This window comes from Hyperoodon ampullatus (assembly GCF_949752795.1).
Source record: "Hyperoodon ampullatus genome assembly, chromosome: 17".
Taxonomy (NCBI): domain Eukaryota; kingdom Metazoa; phylum Chordata; class Mammalia; order Artiodactyla; family Ziphiidae; genus Hyperoodon; species Hyperoodon ampullatus.
Genome location: NC_136930.1, coordinates 76978548 through 76997085, shown reverse-complemented (window position 1 = coordinate 76997085; position 18538 = coordinate 76978548). Strand labels below are relative to the sequence as shown.

General features: G+C 58.8%; 1 protein-coding gene across 1 annotated transcript in view; it reads left to right on the top strand.

Moving 5' to 3' along the window:
* The first annotated feature begins 2767 nt into the window (after window positions 1-2767).
* Window positions 2768-18538, top strand: part of ZC3H3 (zinc finger CCCH-type containing 3) — a 78968-nt gene continuing 63197 nt past the window's right edge. The window contains exons 1-3 of the mRNA XM_079722781.1: window positions 2768-2828; window positions 4278-5586; window positions 6799-6995. Coding sequence (XP_079578907.1) covers window positions 2783-2828; window positions 4278-5586; window positions 6799-6995 — 1552 coding nt within the window. The 5' untranslated portion in view covers window positions 2768-2782. The remainder of the gene's footprint in view (window positions 2829-4277; window positions 5587-6798; window positions 6996-18538) is intronic.

The following is an 18538-nucleotide window of genomic DNA, read 5'->3' as shown; positions in this document are numbered from 1 at the left end:
TTAAAATTTTTAATTTTTATTGAAGTATAGTTGATTTACAATGTTCGATTAGTTTTTGGTATACAGCAAAGTGATTCAGTTATACATGTATATATATTTTCATATTCCTCCCCATTATGGTTTTTTACAGGATATTGAATAGAGTTCCCTGTGCTCTACAGTAAGACCTTGTTGTTTATCTATTTTATATATAGTAGTTTGTATCTGCTAATCCCAAACTCCTAATCTATCCCTCCCCATCCCTTCCCCCCAGCACCTGATATTTCTGTTCCTAAGGCCTTGCACGCATTTCATTCTCTCTTTTGGGGGGATTCTGAGAAGTGAAATTCCTCAGATGGTATTCAGGGCCTTGGCACGTGCTGCAAATTGCCCTTCAGAAAGGCTGTGCCAACATCCAGAAAGTGAATAGTGAAGTCTCCTGCCCTCACCCCCAAACACTGAAAGCAGACTGTTTTAATCTTTGCCAGCTTGATGGACATCAAAGAGTTTTAAGTGTAACTGTCAAGGTCAGTTTTAAGGAGTTAATCGTGAAAGCACTTACATCCCACTTACAGTTTCACAACTCCAGGAGACAAACCCGCAAACCTTGCCTCCTCTCAGCAACGGGCTGGGCTCTCCGCTCCACCCCCCCAGGACTGAAGTCCAGGAGAAGAGAGCTTGTCGGGCACAGAAGACAAGTTCAGTGCTGGACCCGTGCATCCGTCAGTTTGTGCTAATACATCACCCCGAAACCTAGTGGCACAAACGCCCACTGGTCTGCTCGTCATGATGTGAGGTGCCCTGAGTCATGACATTCAGGCTCATCTCTGCTCCACGTGGTGTCACCTGGGCTCATCGACTTTGTGGCTAGCTGGCAACCACTGGCCTCATGTGTTTGGCAGACGGCTGGCTGTCAAGAGGGTCAGTGGTATGAACTAGGCATGTGCTGTCCATTCCCCATCAGGCCAGTCCTGGCTCATTCATAAGGGGATGGCTGCAGGGTTCTCAAGAGAAGCAAGACAGGGCAAGTCCAAAGAAGTGCTTTTCAAGATCCCTGGTGAAAAATTCCCTCATTCTACGAGAACTCCCCTACCCTGCCCTCAGAGTTCTGCCAAGGCCTAAGGGTCTTACACAGTGTTCAGCTGGTGGGGCACGACCTGTGGCTCACCCCGTCTCACAGCCTGAGTGCAGGGGCCATTCTATTTCCTGGTCTTCCTAGCCTGGGGCCACCTCCACCAAAGAAATCCCAGGGTGCCCACTGCTGTATGTTGAGTGGAGTAACATTGACTCCCTAAGGTGGGTTCAGGTGCTGACCTAAGAGGCTGTGGACTGCATCCTCACCTGCAGGAGACACAGTGCACGTGACCCCTTGAATCATTGGTGGCGTATGTTTTACCTCTACATATGTTATAAACCCACAATACGTTTTTTATTATTTTTGCTGTATCTATTTGTCTTTTAGAGAAAATAAGAAATGAGAATTTAAAAAAATTACTAACATATTTCCTGTTTCCTGTGCTCTTTCTTCATGTAGATCTGTCTCCATATTGTATCATTTCCCTTCAGCTCGAAGAATTTCCTTTAACATTTTCCTATTTTTCAGGTCTGTGCAGACACATCTGTCCACTTTTTTTTTTTACTGTGGTAAATATATACAAGCTGTTGTATAATCATTTTAAAGTGTCCAATTCAGTGGCATTAAGTACATTCACAATGTTGTGCAACCATCACCACTGCCTGTTTCCAAAACTTCTTCATCGCTCCAAACATAGACTCTCTACCCAAAAAGCATTAATTCCCCATTCCTCCTCCCCTCAGCCCTTGGTAACCTCTGATCTACTTTCTGTCTCTATAAATTTCCCTATTCTAGCTATGTCATATAAGTGGAATTTTGCCGTATTTGTCCTTTTGTGACTGGCTTACTTCATTTAGCATAATGTTTCTGAGGTTCATTTATGCTGTAGCATGGATCAGTACTACATTGCTTTTCAAGGCTAAATCCTGTTCCACTGTACGGATATACACTGCTTATCCATTCATCCTCATGGACACTTGGGCTATTTCCACCTTCTGGTTATTGCGAATAATGCTCCACCCAACACTGGCACACGTTTGAGTCCCTGTTCTCACTTCTTCAGGGTATATACCCGGAAGTGGAAGTGCTGGGACAAACCCTAATTCTGTTTTTAACTTTCTGAGGAAACACCAGACTGTTTTCCACAGCGGCCATACCATTTTACACGCCCCAGCTCTACAGAGGGATTTACACACCTGGTTTTATACTTGTTTCCACTGATACACCAAAATCTTTCATGTTTTCAGAGGTTTAACACGTCTCTGTAGGGCCTCTTCGATCTTGGACGTTTCTTCTCCTGTCCTGGCCTGCGCAACAATACAGTCTCTTGGGCCCTCATCCCACCAGGTCGCCGCTGGGGTGGGGTCTGGGGTTCGGCCCCTCGCCCAGTCCCGCAGGGAACGAGAGCTCTTGGCGGAGAACCCGGCCAGAACACTTCAGGACGGAGACCACCTGCCGCAGCGCCCCCTCCACACAGGCGGTGTGTCCTCTTCCCGGCGCTCCATAGTGACGTCCCCCCAGCTCTGCGCATGCGTGACCCCGCCTCTCCAGCCGTTGCCGGGGCGACGGCGCATCTCATCTGCTCCCCCTCCCCGCGGCCCGCCAGTCGCCCAGGCCTCGCCTCAGTGCGCAGTCTCGGCACCTCCCCGCGCTCCGCCCAGCCCGCGGGGAAACGGTCGCGCGGCGATGACGTCGCGGGGGCCTGGCCGGGCGTCGCGGACTCCGGAGATGGAGGAAAAGGAGCAGTTACAGCGGCAAATCCGTCTCCTGCAGGGTGGGTCGGGTCGGGTCGGGCCCGGGTCGCGCGTCCCTTTCTTCCCCTTCACTTCACAGCGGGCCCCTGCCCGCCTTCCCCTAAGGGGGTGGCTTTCCGCCCGCGGTTTCGACGGCTAGGTCCGGTCGGGTGGGGAGGTAGGTGGGGTCGGGCTGGGTCTAGGGGACCCGGAGGGGCGTCCCGACCGGCCTGCGTCATCTCCAGCTCGGGTTTCGACGGAGGGTGCGAGCGTTTCCGGCGCTGCGGCGGGTGGCGGCGGGGCGGTCGCTTAGTAACCGGCGGGCGGGAGGGGGCCCCCCACCCCCCCACCCCCCCACCCCCCCACCCCCACCCCCACGCGCGGGCACGTACTCGGCGCCCCCTGGGCGCTCCCTCGCTCCCGGCGCCCGACAGTGGCAAAGCCCGCTCGGGGCCCGGTGTGTGTTTCTTCCCCGGACAGCCCGTTTTGACGCTCCTTCCGTCCGTACAGCCACACTTCTCCTTGATATTCCCGGCCCAGACTCCTCAGTCTTCAGTTTCCAAAGTTTTCCATTTTTAGACCTAATGTGGTTTGCTATAGTTAAAAAAAAAATTCCCCTTGTAAAGTTATTCCCACAAAGAGAAGACTTAAGGACTTGGAAAGTGTGTATAGGGGAGAGTTCAGGTGGGCTGAGCCCACCTTCCAGGCACTTCCTGGTCCTCCATCATATCTGCCCTGAGGTGTCACCAGCTCTGGACCTGGCTCTCTTTGGGCCTGGGGGCGGGACATATGGTGGGGGAGGGTTGTAACTGTGGGCTTGTTGGCTGAGTTGTAACAGCTTGGGTTGTTTCAGCCGGGGCCTGTGCCCCACCTGCACGGGCGCAGCTGTCCAGGGGCTTCCTTGGCAAGGCCCCGTGGCGGTCCACTGCACTACGATTCCAGATGATTAAGCCTCTCCTCTCCTCAGGGGAGGATGGTGTGACATTCTTGTCAAGTGTGGAGTACCCAGGGGTGTCACTTATCTTACCCTCACTGTCTTGTGTGCCAGGCGGGGAGCTCATTAAGGGGCAGTCCTGCTCCCTTTCTATCTGTGGGCAAGCCAGAGGGCCTCCACGTCTCTTGAGGCGTTACAGCACAGGGCCTTGCTGGCCTCTTCATACTGAGTGACACTTCTCCTCAAAGGATTGTGAAGCCAGCATAATATTTCTGGCGGATAGGGAATATGCCACAGGGATGCATTTTAAGGATAAGCAACTAGAAATAGGATTGACGTAGAACTGACGGGAGAAGACTTATGGAGAAGATTGGCCTAGGGAATCTGGGCTGACTTTCAGTGGTTCTCAGGCACTGGCAGCTGCCCCTCCTGCACTGGGACCTGACAGGATCCACTGGGGTCTGCGGAGTGTCTGGGCAGCTGATGCCCCCCCAGGGAATTCGCGCTGATTTTACTCACCCTCCAGTTAACGGGGCCTGTGCTCCTGTCTCCTCAGGTCTGATCGATGACTACAAAACCCTCCATGGCAATGCCTCTGCCCCGGGCACCTCCGCCGCGTCCCAGTGGCAGCCGCCCACTTATAGCAGCGGCAGGGCCTTCAGTGCTCGCTACCCCCGTCTGAGCCGGAGGGGCTTCTCCCCGAACCATGGGCCTGTGTGGCGCAAGAAATACTCCCTTGTGAATCGGCCCTTGGGATCCTCGGACCCACCCAGCGACTGTGCTGCGCAGCCGCCCCTTGGGGCTGGGGGTAGCCAGGGTCCCGACCCCCAGCAGTACATCCTGGAGAGGCAGGTCCAGCTCAGTCTGGATCAGAACATGGTCATCAAGGTCAAGCCACCGTCAAAGCCGGGCTCAGCTAGCACTGCAGGGGTCCTGCGGGGCTCCTTGGAAGAATACGGGGATCCCCCCTGGAGCAACCACGGGCCTCAGGAAGGTGAGGGTGAGCTTCCCGGCGGGCAGCGGCAGCCCTCGAGGCCAGGAAGAGCTAAGGGGAGCTGCAATGAGGAGGACCCCCTTCTGGTCTGCCAGAAGGAGCCTGGCAAGCCCCGGGTGGTGAAGTCGATGAGCACTGTGAGCGACAGCCCCTCGGAGCCCCGGCGGATGGTCGGCGAGAGCGCAGTTGCGGCCAGGGCCCGCTTCCTGCCCTCCAGCCTGCCCCAGCGGGGCGGCACGGCCCTGGGCCGGAAGGCGGGCGCACACTCTGTGGCCAGCTGCGGTACACGGCTCCCTGGGGACGGGAGAGCGAACGCCGGCCATGCAGATCAGTCAGCTGCCTCTGGCCTGGTGGCAGACCCAGCTAGACCTGCTGCTGGACCCAGGCAGACCCGGGAGCCCTTGCTGCTGGTGTCCTGTCGAACCGACAAGTTCCGGAAAAACAACTACAAGTGGGTGGCTGCCTCGGCGAAGAGTCCCCGGGCCCCTCGGAGGGCCCTCAGTCCCAGAGCAGTGGCGGAGAATGTGTGCAAGGCCCCCTTTTCTTCAGCGGAACGAACGGAGAAGCCGCAGCTCAGAGCCGACCTGGATGCCAAGCCCAGGAGGTCGGCCACAGCCTCCGTGCCTGGGGCCTCCCCGAGCAAGTACAAGTGGAAGGCCTCCAGCCCCTCGGCCTCCTCCTTCCGTTGGCAGTCAGAGGCCGGCAGCAAGGACCATGCCTCCCAGCTCTCCCCAGTCCCATCTAGGTTCCCCCCAGGGGACAGACCAGCAGTGGGACCCAGCAGCTTGAAGCCCCTCTTCAGTGACACCCCGCTCTCGGCTTACAAAGTGAGGAGCCGCACCAAGATCATCCGGAGGCGGGGGAGTGCTAGGTGTGTGTCCCCGCCCCCCCCAGGGCCCTGTCTGGCCAGGCAGACTCCGCCTTGTATGCAGAGCCGGTGGGAGGGCCCACCTGCAGGGGTGTGGGAGGCGAAGAGGAAGCATCACCCCTGACGGGGCCTGAGCGTCAGGGGCCTGAGCGGGGAGCTTTGCCTGTGGTTGTGTCACCATAGTCAGTAGGAATGAGGCCAGGGTCACTGCTGTCCCTTACAGCTGAATGACAGGGCTCAACCTGGCTGGGGGCTGGCCTGGGGCCCCCAGCCAGGCGGGGACAGGTGGAGGTGGTGGCAGCATCCCACCCTTTCTCCTGTGGGCAAGAGACCAGAGACTGCTGGGTGGTTTCTATTCTGGGCCCACAGGGTTTGTGCCCAGGCCAGGAGCAGGACAAGCAAACCCAGGGCGCAGTGTCTCTGCGGGAGGGGGTCGCCTTTCCACCGGGGAGGAAGGCTGCCCCTTGATGGCCGGGTGACAGGGTGAGTCACTGCCTCGCTGAACCCATGTCACCTTCCCTGCCCTCTGTCCTCTCGGATCTAGAGGAGGCTCGAGGACGGTGGCATGGCCCAGTGCTCCGTCTGGGGTCAGGGACCTAATTGTGGTGGCTGCCAGTGGCGAGGGCAGAGGGCCTGCCTCTGCCATCAGACGTGGTGGCACTCGCTGTCCTCCCAGCAAGTCTCACTCCAGAGGTCCTTCCTGCTGTCTGACCTTGATCTTGGGCCCTGCTCTCCCAGATAGGTGCTGTCTTGGATTCCTCGGGCTCCCTGCCCTCCTCACTTTTTCTGGACAGCGGCCTCTGTTTCAGCCAGTGTGGGGAGGGGGTCACGAGGCTGGTGGCAGCTCCTCCTCCGTACAAGGCCTGCCTGCTTTGCTTCTCCCCCAGCTCCAGGCGGGGGCTCCTCGGGCCTGGGGAGGTGCAGGAGGTGCTTGTGGAACACTGGGTGGGGGTCGAGGGCTGCTCTCCTGCGCTCTCCACCTGCCTTGGCTCTGGGATCCTCCAGGGCTGTGGCTGGGAGCCTGGCGAGGTGGCGTGGGGGGGATGGGCAGGGAGCAGCCTTCTGGCGGCTGCTGAGGTTGGTTAGGTGAGAAAGTGAAGTGGGCTGCCTCCGGGGGCTGAGTCCATGTTGCTGGGATCTGGGTGGGCAGGGGTGGGGAGGTGAGCCACTCCCTGGGGGAGCCTGTTAGGAGCCGTCTGCTCTTTGTCTCTGCAGCCTTCCTGGGGACAAGAAGAGCAGCCCCCCACCTGCTGCCACGGCCAAGAGCCAGTTCAGCCTGCGGCGGAGGCAGGCCCTCCGGGGGAAGAGCAGCCCTGTGCTGAAGAAGACGCCCAACAAGGGCCTGATGCAGGTCAGCAGGCACCGGCTGTGCTGCCTGCCTCCTAGCCGGGCCCACCTCCCCACCCAGGAAGGTATGACCAGGAGGCGGGGCGCCCTGGGCCTGTGCTGGCTCTGCCCCCTGTGGGGACCCACCTTCGCCATCCACCGTGCATTGTGGGGCCCTGGCCCAGGAGCGCTCAGCCTGGCGGGTAGCGGGTGGCCTGGGCTAGTGAGTGGAGGAGAAGAACCGGGGTTCCGTGCCCTGCGCTCTGGGTCGGGGAGATGCTGCCAGGCAGGCACGTGGTGGTCTTCTCAGCACATCCCTCTGTGTATGTGCAGCCGAGTCCTTCTTGGCAGGAGGAGCGGGAAGGTAGATGAGAGGGTGGCAGCCACGGAGCCCTGAAGGGGGAGGAGACGTGGCTTGTGCCGCCCAGGGCCTCTCCCTCCTTTCCTCGCTGCCTGGGCCGCAGGTCTACCCCTCCCCTCCCTGCTGGCTGCTGCCTTTTCTTCGGGAAGCCTGAGCTGGCCTGGGAGGGGTCGGCTTTGCCTTCTTAATGAGTCCCTGGAGTCCAGCAACAGAATGGGGAGCGCTGTGGGCTTGGCCCCGGCAGGAGGCCAGCTCCCCCCTGCCGCGATGGCAGTGCTCTGGGGAGGCTGCAGAGGCAGGCTTCACCTGGGTGCCTGGTCCTGAGGTGGCCCCTCTGAGCGGCGGGGCGAACGTGCGGCAGTGGCTTCTGGACTGACCCATGTGAGATCTGGAGGTGACAGGGTTTGGGGCCGGGCAGGCTCGGCGCTGGGCGCTCCAGCCGGGGCCTTGTGCTCTAACAACTGTGCTACGCATGGTGCTTGGGGAACCCAGCTGAGGGCGTGGTCCTTGGCCTGGCCAGGAGGCTTTGAAGAAGGCTTCTGGAGGAGCTGGTGCCTGGGCTGTGCTGGGCGTCTGCGCGGAGCTGGCCATGAAAGGGTGGGCCGTGGGGTCCCAGGCAGAGGGTCGAGCGGCGTGGCGAGAGGGCTGTGGGGAAGTGAGACTGGAGGGTGCCGGCCTCCCACCCATTCCCCTTTGGCCGTATCCCGTGCGCCATGGCAAGTGTGGATTTCATGCCAGGTGACAGCAGAGGGAGCCCCGTTAACGGTTCCTGGTTGCTGCGAGGTGGCTGGATTGGGGGTTGGGCCTTGGCTGCAGGACTGGCTGGGAGTGAAGAGATTGAAGGTGACCAGCGGTCAGGCTGCCGCGGGTTGACTGGAGAGGACGAGGTGAGGATGCCCCTCGCTTCGAGACCGGTGGTGGGGGGCCCCCAGGGGGCTGGAGGGCAGGTGGGGGGTCAGGTGGCCTCTTGGGGCAGCCGGGAGAGAGGCCAGGAGGTGGTGTCTTTGGACATCTGGGCCTCTGTGGGGACTCATGGCCCCTGTTCAGATCCTCTGTGTCACGGTGTTGTCTTAGCCAGCTGAGATGTCGGGTGTGCAGAGAAGTCGCAGACAGATCTGTCCCCACAGATGAGGCGTCACGCGGGATGGCAGCCTGCAGGCCATGATGGTGCTCAGGGCTGGCTGTGGAAGGTGGGTGGTCCAGGTGCTGGGGGTCCAGGAGACCCAAGGCAGGGGTGGTCCCTCCTGCCCTCTGGTGCCTGCATTCGAGCTGGCCAGCTGCTGAGACGTTCCCATCGTGACTTGTCACTAGCAGGGTGTGTCGGGGCGACAGGGGAGGTGGCCAGATAGGGCCCCTTGTGGAGGTAGTATTTCAGCGAGGCTTGACTGACAGACGTGGTTGGAGGTGGCTTGGGAGAGGAGTGTCCCAGCCGGGGCAGCGTGCTGGGAAGGCCCTAAGGACCTGTCCTGCCGTCTTGGGCCCTTCCTGACAGCAGAGCTCTTGGGGGATCTGGTGGGCGTCTGCTGGGCATCGGGCCCCCTTGCTGGGCCTGGAAGCAGGTGTGTGTGTGTGGAGCACCTGCTGGGCAGGTGTTGAGTGTGGCATGGTTGTGGCAGACAGGGCCCCGGGCCTCTTGGCGCCCTTCCTGCTGCCCAGGGGCGCTGAGTCCTGATGCAGGTGCGCGCACTGGCCTTGACTCTGTCCCTGACAGGCCTGTGCTGCCCCTGCCCCCGAGGATCCTGGCCTGGGGGTCGACAGGCCCAAGGCAGGCTGCTGCTGGCCTGTGCAGTGGGCACCCCAGGGAAGGAGTGCCACGCGGTCGAGGAGGTCCTCCTGTCTCGTGGGCTGGGGACCCACGGACCGAGGGGCCCTCTGCAGACGGGTGGGCAGCAGTAGCACCGGGAACTCTCCTCGCAGAGCCAAGCTTTCCCACCAGCCGGCCAGGTGGTCCTGGGTGCCCTCTCTCCCGGCTCCAGGCTGGAGGGCTCTGGTGCGGCTTGGGGGCTGGGGTGGGGCTGCCCCAGGCACGGGAACAGCCTGGCAGCGGCCTTGCTGCAGGAACCACTGGCCAAGGGGCGGCTGGGGAGCTGGAGAGCTGGGTAGGGGCCTGTGGGCAGCGTCCCAGGGCCATGGGCCGGAGGTGTTCTGGGATGCTCGCCCGGTCGCGGGGTGGACAGAGGGGTGAGGGGCTGGCGGGGGCACAGACGCTGGGCCTTCAGATTCTGTAACCAGGCCAGGTGGGAGAGGAGGTGGCGTGTGTCCTCCCTGGAGCTGCACCTGCACTTGTGAATAGCCTGGCCCCTTTGTAGGCCTAGAGCAGAGTGGGGTGCAGGCTGGGGACGGTGGCAGCTGCCGCCTGCTGGCAGGGCAGCCGTGGTACTCAGTGGGAGGGGGAGAAAGGCTGAGGGCACCGCTGGGTGTGGGGCTGTCAGGTGGGGACTGTGGCGCCTGCCAAGGGGGCTGCCACACTCCCTGCCTTCACACTCCTCTCCACCAGGAGGCAGATGAATCAGCTCACAGTTATAGACAGTGTGATAACCAGGCACAGGGTGCCCTGCGGGAGAGGCGGAGGCAGAGGAGGGGGGAGGGTCCTGATGGGGGAAGGGCTTGCGGAAGGCTTCCCCTCACTCAGCCACTTGTCCATCCCCCCGTGCATCCTCTGTCCGCCCCCATCCCCTCCCCATCTCCTGCACGTCTGTGCAGGGCAGTGTGCTGTCTCCTGGGGTGTGTGTGTGCTGGGGCCGTGCTGCGTTGGTGGACACCAGCGGCTCCTCGGGTGCTTGTAAACAGGCTGAAAAGTTGCTTTCAGGGGGAATTCCTTGTCAGTCCATTGGTTAGGACTCAGCGCTTCCACTGCTGGGGGCCCGGCTTCAGTCCCTGGTCGGGGAACTAAGATCCCACAGGCTGCACAGCGCGGCCCAAAAAAAAGAAAAGAAAAGTTGCTTTCAGGTGGCAGAAGCACTCTGAGGAAAAGGAGGCAGGCAGCAGCGCTGCAGGGAGCCTCGGGGAGGGTGGGCGGCGGGCACGTCTCTGAGGAGCGACATCGGAACCGAGCCCTGCGTGAGGAGCGGGGCGCGTGGGCACACCTCTGCAGGTGAAGTCACAGGTAGGCTGAGCTTTGCCTGTTCCAGGAGCAGAGACTGGTCCTGTGTGGCCGGTGTCCTGGAGGGTGGGAGGGGCCGAGGCCAGAGGGCAGGCAGGACCAGGTGATGGGAAGGGGTGCTAGGCCACAGCAAGGAAAAGGGGGTTCTGTGGGGCAGCCCCCGAGGGACAGTGGAGGCACCTGGGCCTGCATGGGTGTGCTCAGGGACACGAGGCGGCCGCGTCGGGGCCCCAGGAGTGTCCAGCGGTCCCGGAGGGACAGCAGCCAGGATGAGACTGCGGGCGAGGACTGAGCTCCAGGCCGAGGGGTGAGTCCTCGTCCTCGAGGCTTGGTGGCGGGGAGCTCACTGGAGAGGCTTGCGCTGGCGGAGGCGAGCGTGCTGGGCAGGCATCGTGAGGCCGGGACAGGTGGAGGTCATTTCCCTGGGCTGACGGCTCCCTCAGCCCCCTGCTCGCGAAAGGCCTGCCCGGCTCCCCCCTTCCCAGCTCTGCCTGCCTGCCCTCCCTTGGTGGGCCTGAGCAGGTGTGTGTGTGTGTGGTGTGTGTGTGTGTGTGCGCGCGTGTGCATGTGCACACCCAGGGCGTGCTCTCCTGTCTCTTGGAAAGTGCAGACCCCACCTACGGGCCACTGGCAGGGCCTCCCTGGGAATGGGGGCAGAGGCTGCTTCTGCATCTACTTGCTTTGAGGCTTCTCTGCCCTGTGTCCCACACAGACTTTTAGTGCCAGATGCAGCCCTCCGCTTGGAGCGGTGTCGACCTGACCCCTTTGGGACTCCCTCGCTGCTGAGGCCAGGAGGGCTGAGGAGGGGGAGAGGGAGAGGTGGGCTTCCCCACCTGGGGTCCCCACTTCGGGCCGGCTGTGCAGCCCGGTGGCCAGCAGAGGGCGCACTTGTCCCTCTTATTCCTCGTCCACCTTTTTCTGGTAATTGATTGCCTAATTTCCTCTTTATGTGAAAGAAAGCAGATATCAAGTAATTTGCAGCAATAACCTGCTAATGCTGGGCCAGTATCGAAACTCCCCTGTTCATTTCAAGTGGCAGATAAAACACTAATACATAATTATCCTTGCAAATTGGATTGTTTTAAATAACCAAAAGGCTATGGCCAAGAGAAAGCGATCCCATCTCCCTTGAGTTACTATTGCAGTGTAATTGCCACGTTCAATCAATTTCCCTGGCATTAGAAATTCCATCACAATCAACATTAAGCTTTATTCATTGTGATGGCTAAGAGCCGGGCCATTTCTCCTCTTTTTCTTAACTGGCAAAATTAATCAGGGAAAAGATTTTAAACATTTACCCGTGCGAAAGAGGTCAGCTCTGCCACTATATTGCTCAGCAGATAAGGGGGCTAATAAAAAGAAAATTGAATTACTAATGATCACCAGGAACAGAGTATATAAAACCTGGCAATCGCCGGTTCAGGAGAAGGGAGAATCAATTTTCTCGGGACAAGGTGCGCTCATTTTTTATTTTGGTTCATATTATCAGCAGTTTAATTTGAGGGCGCGTAAACAGGAGGAAACAGTTAGGGAATAATGAGCCCGAGGTGTGCAGTGCCGCCGGATATATGCTGCACACAGTTTATTTGACACAGCAGATAATCGCTTTAATTGAATTTGAAACTGCATGTTCAGCAGGCCTGTGGCCTCATGCCTTGGGGACCTGGCCTTACGAGGATTCCAGCCTGACGCCTCCTCTCGCTCTGCCCCCTGCCGGCCCTCTCTGGCCGAGCCCTCTGACCCTCCCGCCTAGTTCCCTGGGCCTAGAGTCAGACTTTGGCTGGGGGGTGGGGCAGGTGGTCCCTGGGGGTCCCCACGTGACACCCCTACCCCACCCTGTGCTCCCTGGGGGATAACCGCACCTTGGCTGCCAGAGGCCCCACTTGATCCGCCTCAGGGCCGACAGACCCCAGAGAAGGCAGCAGAGAAGAGAACTTTTCGTAGACCTCAAAAGTGGTTTCTGATTGGCCACCCGTTCGATGGCGGAAGTTAGTCGTCACAGCCCGCGGTGTGGACGTGCGCTTTCCAGTGCAGACCTGGGGCTTCGGGGCCAGCTCCGGGGCTCCTCTACCCCGGCCACCGCGGGCCCAGCGCCATGACTCGGGCTGCCCTGAGGTGACAGGCTTCGTGTGTGCAGAGAGGGTGCTGCCTGGTCCACACCAACCCAGCACGACGCTTGCGGTGTTGGGGGCTGGCAGCCCACCCAGCACACTCAGCCCCAGGCTAGGGGGCTTCCTGGTAGCAACAGGCCATGCGATTCCTCCCGGTCACTTGGAGAGGTCTGCTGTCAGGTGCCAAGGAAAAGCCACGGGCGGGTGGGCGGGCAGTGGCGTCCTCGCCTCCCAGGGGTTGCCCAGGACAGTGCATGTGTGGCGAGAGCCCACCCACCTCTCCTTCGCCTGCCTCTGCACAGACAAGTGGCCAGCGCGGTGGGTGGGGTGTGGGCCTGGCGGGTCACTCAGGGCTGTGCCGGCAGGGCTGTGGTTGACGGGAAGGGCCCAGTGTTCACGGTGCCATCAGGTGTGGATCTGAGCACTGCCGAGGCTTTCACTCAAGCCGGGCCTCTCACAGCCGCCTGCCTCTGGCTCAGAGCTTGCCAGCATGTGGCGGGCGCTTCCCACACGTCCCTTAGTCTGCCGTGCCAGCCATGCGGTCTGGAGGATCTGCTGTCACCTGTTTATGGATGCAGTGGGCGGCCACTCATCCTGGGTCACCGGCAGAAAGGGTAGGTGTTGTCTTGGGCCCTGCCCGTCTTACCGCGCCCCAAGCCTCTCCCAACAGGCCCCACCTCCCCTCTGACCGGGTGTACCCAGTGGACACGGGCAGGCGGCGGGCCAGCTACTAACACGGCAGCATCACTCTTGGGAGGCAGCGCTGGGCAGCCCCGTGCGTGGCCTGTGCGGCCTCAGGACCGCGGGAGGGTCGGTGGTCAGAGGGAGCGAGCAAAGCCTGGCCCTGGGTCTCCGTGTTCATCAGTGGTGTTTCTTCACCACCAGTGCCCCCGGGAGCGCTTTGGGATGATCAGGAGCCTGGGCAGGTGGGAGGAAGGAGGCGGGCTTGCTGTGGCCCAGAGGGGCGGACGCAGGGCCGGGGCTGGGTGACTCCTGTGGTGTCCCCGTCCTGTCCAGTGCTCTGGTCCTGGGTCCCGGTCCTGAGGTGTGGGCAAGCCCTGGTTATAAGCCTCCGGGCTGGTGCTGGCATTGCCTTGCTCTGTTCCCACAGCTGTGGAAGGGTCATCTCTTGGGGGTTTCTGTGCGGCTTGAGGGGACGGGGCGGGCTGGGCGGGTCCTAGACCGGGTGGCTGCCGGTGTTCCTGCCGCTCTTCTCTCGCTGCCGGAGTTTCCCCGCCCTGGAGCGGTCTGTGATCCCTCGTCACTCGCTGGTGTGCAGTTGGGTTGTTTAGCTTTACTACGGCAGACGCTGTAAAGGGCGTGAGAGCAGCTCAATCTGGAACCCTGCTTTCCTAAGGGAAAATGAAAATGCTGAAGTCGGCCCTGCAAAAGGCAGCCGCAGCGATCCTAAGCCTTGCATAAGTTATCAGGCGTGTCGCAGGCCTCCAGTTTTACGTTCGTCATGGCCGTGCTGATTAATTATTCCACGAGAGCTGGCGTGGGAGTGCGTGTGTGTGTGCGCGTTGCCTGTGTGGTGCCCTCCGTGGAGTCAGGGGCACCTGAGTGACTCCGTGAGGCTGGAGCCCTGGGAGCTGCTCCTCACCTGGGAAGGTGCAGCCCGGGGGTCTCGTGGGCCAGGGTCCCCAGGTGTCCGACGAGTGTAGACGGTGTGCTGAGGGTGGCCCGCCCCTGTGTCCTGGCCGACCGAGTTAAGCCCGGCCTCTCTGCCAGCTGGGCCTGGCCTGGCCTGAGGGTCCCTCAACCGGTGCGCTCTCAGAAGCCCGCCCGTCAGTGGGCGCAGGGTGCAGGGCGGAGTCCTTCTAGGGCTGCTTTGTCTCCCGGCCTCCCCCTGGGCCCTCAGTGCTCTCCCTGTGGCTGCCGCTGGCCCCTCAGGTGGTCTGTCCCACCTGCTCTCCTGGGCCCAGCCCCTTCCTCCCTTGGGGAGTGGAGGCCACCTGGTGATGGGGGCGTGGGAGCTCCTACCTGCTGGAGGTGGGCCATGGCCTTCCAGGTCCTGGATCGTGGCACCTTCTCTCCACGGCTTCGGGATGTCGCTGGGCACCGCATCCAGACCCAGGTCCCACTCCTCCGTGCTCCCATGGGTCCCAGTCCAGGAGCCCGCCCCGGGCTACGTCGCGGAGCACCCCTTCACCTGCACACCTCGGCCTGGCCCTGTGCCAGGGCGGACAGTGATGCAGTGGCCTCCCTATGAGACTCAGAGCCGGGGGTCTGGGCTGGAGCCGCTCTTCCTTGGCCTTCTCTTTGAGTGAAGCTGGGGGCGCCGAGGTGGGCAGCTGGACTTGGGCACAGAGAAGGCATCTCAGAAAGGAACTCCAAAAACATGTTTCCCCTGTGGTGCTCTCTTTAGCCGGGCTCTCCTTACTGCTTGCGTTTTAAAGGGGGAAGATGCCAGGTGGGGTGGGGGTTTGTGGTCTGCATCTGGCTCAGGCTGCCACCCCCATGCTGTGTGGTCCCCTCGGCTTGGGAAGGCAGGGCAGCAGGGGGAGGGGCTGCAGGGCCACACTGCCCCTCTTGCTGCCCTGACCCTGGGGCCGGCCCGGGTGTGTATGTCCTTGACTCTGGACCGTGAGACAGTGCCCCAAGGGGCAGCATGTGGGGAGACAGGCAGCCGGGGAGCAGAGGCCGGGGCTGGGGGCTGCTGTCCAGGGTCAGAGCTGCCCACACAGCCAGTGGGTCTGAGCTTGGACGGAGCGCAACAGGACCAGATGGCTGGACAGTTGACCTCCAGATTCTCTTTTTTTCTGAAATATGCAGGTGTAAGCTTATACATTCTCCCCTGAGCATAACCTTAGCTGTCTTCTGCAAGTTAATTATTTTTGTGTTCCTCCAAAATTTTTTCTAATTTTCATTGTCATTTTTTCTTTGATCCAGGGTTATTCAAAAGGGATTGCTTCATTTCCAAACCCCTGGGGCTTTTTTTTTTTTTTTTTTTTTTGCGGTTCGTGGGCCTCTCACTGCCATGGCCTCTCCCACTGCGGAGCACAGGCTCCGGACGCGCAGGCCCAGCGGCCATGGCTTACGGGCCCAGCCGCTCCGCGGCACGCGGGACCCTCCCGGACCGGGGCACGAACCCGCGTCCGCTGCACCGGCAGGCGGACCCTCAACCACTGCGCCACCAGGGAAGCCCACCCCTGGGGCTTTTGAGTTTCTTTGTAATTACCGCTCCCCAGCTTCACTCCACTGGGCGAGCTATCTGTGTAATTTCAGTCCTTTGAAGTCTGCTCAGACTTGTTTTAAGGACCAGCTTAGGTCCGTTTTGGTAAAGCTCTTGTGTGCACTTAGAGAGAATGATTCCATTTGGGGAGTTTGGGGCTCTGTACGGTAAGTTGTATTAATTGTGTTGTTCAGGTCTTCTGTATACTTACTGATTTTGCAGGGCAGGGAGGGTGTCTGTTTTTTCCAGTCACAGAGAGTGTTAAGATCTTCCACTGTTCTCCAGTTGTCACTTTTGCATTAAGCATTTTGAGGTCGTTTGACTGAGTGCAAACCACTTAGAACTGCTGTATCTCCCCGATGGATTGAATCTTTTACTGCTATGAAATGTCTTTTTTTATCTCCAGTAAAGCTTCTGGCCTTAAAATTTACTTTCTCTGAAGCAGGTATAGCTAGGCCAGTTTCCTTTTAGTTAGTGTCACAAAATGTGTGTATATACACGTGTACCCACACATACACACTATGCAAATGTATTTTTGTGTGACATGTGGAAACATGTTTACTTTCAGCTGTTATTATGTTTAGATTTTTTTGTATCCAGCAAAGAGTTGTTTTTTAAGTGCAATCTGAAATTGTCTTTCTAAAAAAGGGTTTCGTCTGTTCACGTTTAATGCAATTACTAGGGTATTTGGGTTTAAATCTACTGTCTTACTATGTGCTTTTTCTTTGTTGCACCTGTTTTTTTTTTCTCTCCTTTTTTTTTCTTCTTTTGGATGTATGTTTTTTAATTCCAGTTTCTCCTCAATTAGCTTATTATACATTCTTTTATTCTTCTTTTGGTGGTTTCCCCAGAGGTTATATTGTGTGTTCTTGATTCACTGTTATTGGTTCTTAGAAATAACTGTCTGCTCCCTCCCCAGACAATGTAAGAAGCTTGGAGTACTTAAACCCTGTTTTCCTCTCTTCCATCAAATGTGGGGAACTGCCATGATTTTAATTCTCCATATATTTTAGACCCTAGAAAAAATTGTGTACAGTCAGCATTGACCTAGACTATGTATTTATTCTCCCATTTCTCTTCATCCCTTCCTTGCCTTCTGTTTGAGAAACACCTCTTAATATCCTGTAATATTGCAGGTGTGCTGGGGACCATTGCTCTCAGTAGATGTTTATCTGAAAAGTCTTTGTTCTTGCCTTACTCTCTGGAGAGTGTTTTTGCCTGGGAAGCCGTGGGGCTTTCGGTGCTGGGGAGAGACCCTTCCCATCGCCAGCGGACGGCTTTTGGTGAAGTCAGCTGTCCTTCCCAGGAGGGTAGCGTGGCTCTTCCCCCTGTGGCTGTGGGGCTTTCTCTGTCTTTGGTTTTCAGCAGGTGTGCTATGGTGTGCTTCCTGTACATTTTATCTATCCTGCTTAGGGTTTGTGGTATTTCTTGAATCTGTGGCTTGATGGTTTTCATCAATTTTGGAATCTCAGCCATTCTGTCTTTAAGCATTGCTTCTGCTCCATTCCCACCTCTCCTTCTGAGACCTCAGCTGCATTTGTACTGAACCTTTTCACCGTATCTTACATGTTTCCTACGTTCTTCTCTGTGTCTTCTGTGACTTGTCTCCATGCTTAAATCGGGGTAGTTTCTTCTAACCTATTTTCTAGTTTAGTTATTATCTTTCCAGCTTCGTATAATCTGCTACAAAACGCATCCGTTGAGGTCTTAGTTTTAGTGACTTTTAAATTCTAAAATTTCTATTAAAAAATAGTTACTAGGTCTCTGCCAAAATTTGCAATCTTGTCTTTTTTTTAAATTAAATTATTTTTGGCTGTGTTGGGTCTTTGTTGCTGCGCATGGGCTTTCTCTAGTTGTGGCGAGCAGGGGGGCTACTCTTCGTTGTGGTGCGTGGGCTTCTCGTTGTGGTGGCTTCTCTTGTAGTGGAGCACGGGCCCTAGGCGCGTGGGCTTCAGTAGTTGCGGCGCATGGGCTCAGTAGTTGTGGCTCGCGAGCTCTAGAGCGCAGGCTCAGCAGTCATGGCGCACGGGCTTAGTTGCTCCGCGGCATGTGGGATCTTCCCGGACCAGGGCTCAAACCCGTGTCCCCGGCATTGGCAGGCGGATTCTTGACCACTGCACCACCAGGGAAGTCCTGCAATCTTGTCTTCAAGCCCTTGAATATATTAATTGTTTTTAAAGTCCGTGTCTGACCACCCCGTGATCTGGATCCCTGTTCATTCCATTGCCTGTTTTTTTCCTTCTTAGTTTTGGGTCAAGTGTGATTTGCTTGTATGTCTGGTTATTTTGTATTGAGTGGTGGACGTTGTGTATGGAGTTCTGGAGCTAATTCAAGGCCGGATGATGTCATGTTCCCCCAGACAGGGTGCATGGCCCCTGGGGGAGCAGACCTGCAGAGTCAGGGCAGCGTGGGCAGTGAGAGTGCCCAGGCACTTCCTGCCCAGGGAGGGCCCCGCGCTGGGGCGGGCTCACTGCACTGGCAGGCTGGCCTGCAGAACAGGGTCTGTGCGGGAGAAGGGCGAGGGAGGGGCGGTGGGAGCCCTCTTGCCCGCCCGTCCCCAGTGTGTGCTTGGTGGGGGAGGAAGGGCGGCTCCCTGCAACCCCCAGCGAGCTGTGTGCTGGGGACAGGCGGGGCTCACTGACCCGTGGCCTCTGAGAGGCAGAGGTCTCTGCGCGTGGGGTGGGTGGGGCAGCCCGTGGGCCTCCTGCTCCTGGCGGCCTTGCCCCGCCTCCGCTCCAGGCCCTGGGAGGGGGGGCCTCTGGCAGCCCTGCCTGCTTCCCCATGCAGAGCCTGCTGTAGGGGCCGGGCAGGCCTGGGCACAGGCCGTGGAGGCCGGGTGAGGGGCCAGGGGTGCTGCCTCCCCAGGGGCGGGCGAAGAG